The sequence below is a fragment of the Sipha flava genome, unplaced genomic scaffold (genome assembly GCF_003268045.1).
Source record: "Sipha flava isolate LNK unplaced genomic scaffold, YSA_version1 210_pilon_pilon, whole genome shotgun sequence".
Lineage (NCBI taxonomy): Eukaryota > Metazoa > Arthropoda > Insecta > Hemiptera > Aphididae > Sipha > Sipha flava.
In genome coordinates this window covers 6,319-13,546 of record NW_020272822.1, presented here as the reverse complement: position 1 = coordinate 13,546, position 7,228 = coordinate 6,319, and the positions used below count along the sequence as shown (strand labels likewise).

Here is a 7,228-nt window from a genome sequence, read left to right as displayed (position 1 = left end):
GTCCTGCGTATTCACACAATAAGACAATAACCGGGGATGAGATTATTGTACTCACGTGGTTATTACACTAGAGATTACAATAAGAAATTAGAATATCGAAACCACAAGCGTGGACAAGTGAAAGAGTTCACATAAACGTTCTTATGGGAAATTAAAATAAATAGTTAATCGAAATATTAACAACCACATCCTGGGCATTTGCGTCAATAATTATGTCACGGTCCGGAGATAACGCACACACACTCATAATTAACAGGAAATTATCTTATTTTAATTATTTTACTATCAGTTTTCATTTACACACACACTTGCAGATACCAGATATAAAAGGGACCCGAAAACAAGGGCAAATCAGACGAATTTTGGCTATGCTGCACTGAGCACCTTCACGTCAGTGTATGTTATGGTCTGGACTTAGAAATATTTCAATTATTTTTTATAAGTTACAATTGTTAGGACTTAGATAATTTCTACCTAGAATATTTACAAAATTGTAGTTAGGATAATTTTACGAGTTAAATAAATTTAATTATTTTAAATAAGTCTTAATTATTCCTGACTACACTTCCAATCAAGCGTTGACTGAGACGTTGAACTGAATTAATGGATCAAACGGTTGGCACGTAACACCCCCCACAACATTTTCCCTACTTTAACCACTGAGCATTAGTAAACTAATGTTTTTTTTTTAAAAAAAAAATATATAATATTAAATAATTAACCAATTACATTAATTTGTTTTTTGAAAGTAAAGTAAATTGAATCTAAAGTTGGGGTGTCGGGCAATCGTTCCCCTGAGATAATTAACATGAGATAACAAAAATATCAAAAAATCAAAAGTACCAATATCGAAATGTAAAAATCCCACCAATCTTGCCGCCGTAGTGACACCAACCAAAAATATTTATTTATTTTTCAATTCGCAGATCCAAAAAGAAATTTCCATTGATAATCATATTTATTTTGAATAATAATAATAATAATAATATTAATAATATAATTATATTGTGAAAATATATGAACTTTATGTAGATTCAGGTTACTTACAAATCCAACAAAATAAAATATGAATGAAATTCAGAGAACAATTATTTTGCGTTTTTAACTGATGGGTACTCAAGAGTATCATCTACCGATTAAATAAACATTATTTTAAAATCGGTTGTGCTATTATTATACATTTTATCGAACTTCGGAGACTGCAGTATCCAACACATAAACATGACTTGATGTTTTTTCTTTTTGTTTATAAGTACAGTGGTGTACATATGGAGAGGGATTTCGGGATAAACCCCTCCTCGGAACACAAAAAAAGTATTATGATTTATGATAAAAATGACTGTTTAGGTGAAATCTTCTGATAAACATATACAATAATATACGTCGTTTAAATTTCCCTTCATAAGAAAATTGAATGTACATCACTGAATATATACATAAATTAATATATAAAACACTTTTGTTTATATCAAGGTAAAGATAAGCAATTATCAGATTATCTAATAGACTATATATCATTGAATTAAAATTAACCAAATCTATTCAAATTGAATGACCAGAGAAACTAACCACACATAGTAACAAGTTAGATTTCATTTTACAATATGTACATGGTAATGCTAGTAACGAGGAAAACATATTTAACTGAAGAACGACATTAAGATTTTAATGACCAGTAAATATTATGAAATTGAATATAAGAATTGCAGCAGAAACTTAAGTTAAATTAGGCCTATCTTGTATAACTACTAATGAAATACTTAAAAGTAAAAAAAACATGTGTTTAATAATCATCTTGATTTAACAATAACTCTAGTACATATTACAAGGTATAAAAAACAATAATAAAATTAGTTTACAATATATGAAAACAATAAGAATGTAATATATTATTATATATTAGGATATGGCCCGAATTGTCGTTGAACATAACCATCATTACGGTGACCATTTCTCAAAAACATCAATAAGTCACCGTCTTGATTCAGCTGCTGTACACATCCTTTTATCATTATTGATATATTTTCTCTCTTTTCTGGAAATATAATTTCTAACCTAATAAAGTACATACAATTTACAGAAATGAACCATAATTGAAACACAAAAACTAATTATATATAAAAAAAAAATAAACAATTATTACTTTAAAGTCATCTCTGCACTGTTGAAATTTTACAAAGAATTGATTTCTCCTTCCTCAATACGGTTGACTGAAATAACATAATCATGATCTCTCAAAGCCGTATCTGAATACGTGTGCTAAAAAAAAACTTAAAAAAATATTAAATACAAAACGAATTATAAATTATTGGTTGGTCTTTAAAAAAATCGTTTGGTAATCAAAATGTTGAAGGCAGGTGAATATTGCAGGTAATATCAGCAGCAAAGCGAAAACTACAAAAAAATAAATTAATATAAGTATTAAATATTTTTAAAAAAAGTAAAATTGTAATTATTTTATTCCTCACATCAATGTATAAACATTTTTATTATAATAATATAATTAATAATTCCAATGAGAGTCAAAATATCTACACCAATCCAAAATTATTTTTATTGAACAGAATATACTGTATAAACATTTTTTTAAAAAAAAAAAAAAAAAGTATAACATATGTAACAGTAATAGATAAATATTGAACATTCAAAATTAAAACAATTTAACAAGTTATTTTTTTTTTTTTTTTTATTTAGCTTTTAGTATTAACTATTACAGCTCAACAATTATATTATCTACAACGTAATTAAATTAAATTAACAATAAGATATTGTATCATAATATTGAATAGGTATACAGAATAGAAAAAAAAAACCAAAAATATAATAATATTAATAAGGTTAATATAAAGATAAGGGCGTATAGATTACATAAATAGGTTGAATGCAATTGTTGGTAATTGGTTGTGATAATTTATGGGGAATTCGTTGTGAGTTTGTTTATTAGGACGGTGAAAAGGGAAAGTAGAGGGTTTAATAAGATTTTTATTTCAATCAGAAATGTAGATATAGTATCAGAAATAGTGTGTGTTGGTTGCTCTGAAGATATGTTGGCATACGTTGGACCCACTTTGGTGTTGTTGCCATGATGACGAGTACGAGCTTTTTGCCTTTGAGTATCTGGCATTTTTGTTTTTTTTTTATTTGATAGTACCAATTTCTTGCGAATTAGGCATCCTTTGTATGAGGCTGTGTGATCACTAGAACACAGAGCGCATTTAGCCGGGAGTGACCGGTCTTTGATACAGTTAGCAGTTAGATGGTCCTCACCACATTTGACGCATCTAGGGGAGTGACAACAGTAATTGCGGGTATGACCATATGCTTGACATTTAAAACACTGTGGTGGATCATTAATTTTAGAGCACGAGTTCTCAACCTGGGGGGCGCGCCCCCCTAGGGAGGCGTGACAAAATTTCAGGGGGGGCGTGAAAATGTTGAAAAAGAATACGAAAAATGAAAACGTTGCCGTTTTCTACGCCGTGCATTGCTGGTGTGTTAATCGCCGCCGGGGTCGATCAATAGACATACACCGAGCGATTATTATGATTTTATAAGATTATACAAATCATATATTTATGCTCTTTAGTATTCTGGATATTAATAGAAGCATTGTTTCGGCGAAAAACCGACACTCGACGCGATAAGAACAAGTTTTGGTGACCCGCAAAAAATATTACGATTTCACATCAATCTTATACCAGTGAAGAGGGGGGGAGGGGGCATGAACTCATAAAATATTTTGAAAGGGGGCGTGGACCTCAAAAGGTTGAGAACCCATGTTTTAGAGTGTGGTTTTTCGATGACTACAATGGAATGGAGCAATGTTGATATGTTGAAGATATTGTGGTTATTATTCTTAAGTGCCAATTCGACGTGGAAAAGAGGTAATGGACGTTGATTCTTTCTTATATTCACCACGCGTACCACAGAGTGTCCATGCTCCGTCAGGGCATCGGAGATATCGGATAGAATAGTGGTATGATGTAAATTACGAATTACAACCTTAAAGTGACGCATGTAATGGGGACGGAAGGTATGAAATTCCGCGCTAGTGCTTATTAGATACTTCGAAATGGTGGCGAAGGCAGGGTGACTGTTGGCCCTAATTATTAAATAAGATTGTGTGGACTTACAAGAAAAATCATTAATACCCGTGAGGTGTATTAATTTTTTATGAAACTCAGAAAAGTTTCTGATGTTCTTTACGTAAATCGCCGGCATATGAAAGGACTTCAGTACGTTTTGACTTGGTGGTAGTTGCTCGCGCTCTGTAGCATTGGAGTTAGACGTAAATACGTCCGATGCCAGCTCATCATTGGCCGTTGACAAAACAACGAATCGATTTGGTGAGGTGAAATATTTGGTTTTTTTCTCATGCTTGGGAGAGCTGGAGTGCGAAGACAAGTGTCGATTAGAATTCGTTGCCGGTGATGATTGAAGCAATGCCATACTAATATATGTGAAACGGTTCGCTCCGTTACACACCCATTAAATATGAACAAGTTATTTAAAATTAGTAAAATACCAAAGTATTTCAACAAATATGACTAAAACTGACATCTCATACACACTAATACCTAGTCCTATAAAATCCATTTCATTCAGAATTTATAGTCTTGCACAAAATATAATTTTAACAGGAAAGAAAACTATAGCATAATGCAATATCAAATCAGCTATTACCATAATGTCCAAAACACTTGTTGAAATACATTTAGAGACAATAATACATTTTTGAGAGCATCAGTATCAGTGTCATCTAATCAAAATATTGGTATATATTGTATTAATTGTTTGATAATATTAAAACAATTTTTAGACTATAAAATAAAATATATTATACGTAATCCATATAGGCAGAGTACATACATAAAATACAATTGTATATGATTTATATATTATTTATACCCATAAGCGAAACTACAGGTTAGGCCAGTCAAGCCATAGCCTGACCTAATACCTTAGATCATATACAATGGATGGAGTCATACAAATAATTTGTGAAGCCAACATAACAGTAGGACCACAGTGATATGCGCATGCGCGTGGCATCTTATCATTAATTTTTGGCGCAAATATTAATTAATTGATTATTGAACAAGATAACGATTAACTATAAAGTATAAGTGATTGTTAAGTTTCAAATTGCATTATTATAATAATATAATTAATTATATTGTATTTGCTACATCAAAATGATGATCAATAACAATGTTTCGTAAATTTAGAATTAGTGATGCCTAAATTCAATTTTAAGCCGAAAAAGAGGTTGATAAGCATGCGCAGATGTCACCGGTCCTATAGTTATGTTGACTTCAACTCATTCTATAGGTGTGATATGCGATGATTCTATCCATTGTATATGATCTAAGCCTAATACTGACTGGATATCATACTGACTTAGTAGTTAAAAGAATTTAAAATTCAAAATAAATAATTTATTTCCACATCTAAAATGTAATTTTTTATATATATTCTTGTATTATTTATAGTGTCTATTTGTGGTGATGTGTGTGGTTGATGTGAAGTACTCACCAAAATGACTCACAGAAGGGTAGTTGAAATAATGGTACACGAAGGCGGTAAAATTATAGAAATAATAAAAATGTATATTAACAGACACTTGATGGAGTAATAAAACTATTAGTTCGATGGAACACAGATACAAAATCGCACAAAAGGGAAAAATGTCGTCGTGTACTATACGGTAGATAAAAAATAAACGTCATCATACTCGGTCGACGGATCGGTGACAAGAGCGAGTAAAGCTCAATCAAGCGATCGCCGTAACCGTCGACGTCCGAACAGACAGGGTATACACATTTAACACAGTGGCGAATACTGACTCTGATGTATGGGCATGCTCATTAATCACAATGTTTTATAGTCATATTTAATTTATAATTAATAAATAATACACAAATTTGTAATAACTTATTAATAAGACTTTAATTTAATATAAATACAATAGCACTTACTTAAATAATATTTAACTAACTAAACAATATTAAAAAATAGCAAAACAAAACGAAGAAAAATTGTTATATACTCGTACACGTAAAATTTATTAATTATGACATTGACGAAGCACAATAGAATGAGCATGCCTTGGGTAATAAATGCCGTAGCTGCTAGTAGAGGTGGTCTCGGAATAACTGGTATTTTACAGCGGTAACAAGCGTCGTATAATTTGCGTACACATCTATCGCATGTTTTGTCATTAAATGTTACAAAGTATAACAAAATTAAATTACATTATTGTAATACATTACGTTCTTTTAAAATACGTAATATATTGTTGATTACAAAATAACTTTTGTATTCTGATTAATAACGTTTTTATTCTAAAGCATGCAGCGCATGCTCAGCATGCCTGGAGAATTTGCCATTGATTTAACATCATACAAAGAACATACATTTAACAATTGACAATGATAATAAAAAATATACAATCTTGGGGAACAGTTGGCAATGTGATATTGTATCTCCCACAGTCTATTCACAGAGGAACGTCTAAACACAGGAATGCACTTTATGCATTTTGCGCACGCGCGTAATTTAATCACCACTATATAATGTTAGGCTGTTAATATATTATATCAAATCACTATAATACGATAATAATATAAATTTGAACATACTACTTACGTATTTTACACTTTTTTTTTTGTGCTTCGACCATTTCAGTAAATAAATCATTATATACCAGATACATTTGAAGAAAAACAAAACAGCAATAACTATCTAATATGTTGAGATGGCTTTTAATAATGTTTATTTATATCTACATTTACCCAATTACCTATTTGAATATTTCATAAACCAGACTTTATCAAAATGTACTACACAAAGGCTATTTACTAAATGTCTTATTGAGTATTAACAAAACAATTCACAAACATCTTAAACATAAAAATTCAATATTATCTAATATCTATATAAACAGTGCTCGGCTTAAGGAGGGACGCAGGGGGACGGAGTACCCCAACTAATTTTCAGAAATTTTAGTGTCCCACTACTATTATTACGCTATAATCATAACGCTTAGCCAGTTTTGGGGACGTCCTTTTTTTAAAAGTAAATAGAGTCTCTCTTCTTTAATTTTTTCGAGTCGAGCACTGTATATAAATGATATTATCTTAATAGTAATTACAAGTATGAATTATTAAAACCAACTAGAGTAGTGTGCCGAGTTGTGAGTTCAACACAGTTAGACAATATTAGGAAG

General features: G+C 30.7%; 1 protein-coding gene across 1 annotated transcript; it reads right to left on the bottom strand.

The window, feature by feature from the left end:
• Positions 1–2,842: 2,842 nt before the first annotated feature.
• On the bottom strand, positions 2,843–4,466 carry LOC112682769. The gene is made up of 2 exons (XM_025553494.1): positions 4,134–4,466; positions 2,843–3,197 (listed from the first exon to the last, which is right to left on the bottom strand). The coding sequence occupies exons 1-2, from the start codon at positions 4,447–4,449 to the stop codon at positions 3,166–3,168; spliced, it is 348 nt and encodes a 115-aa protein (XP_025409279.1). The 5' UTR covers positions 4,450–4,466; the 3' UTR covers positions 2,843–3,165.
• Between the last annotated feature and the right edge of the window lie 2,762 nt (positions 4,467–7,228).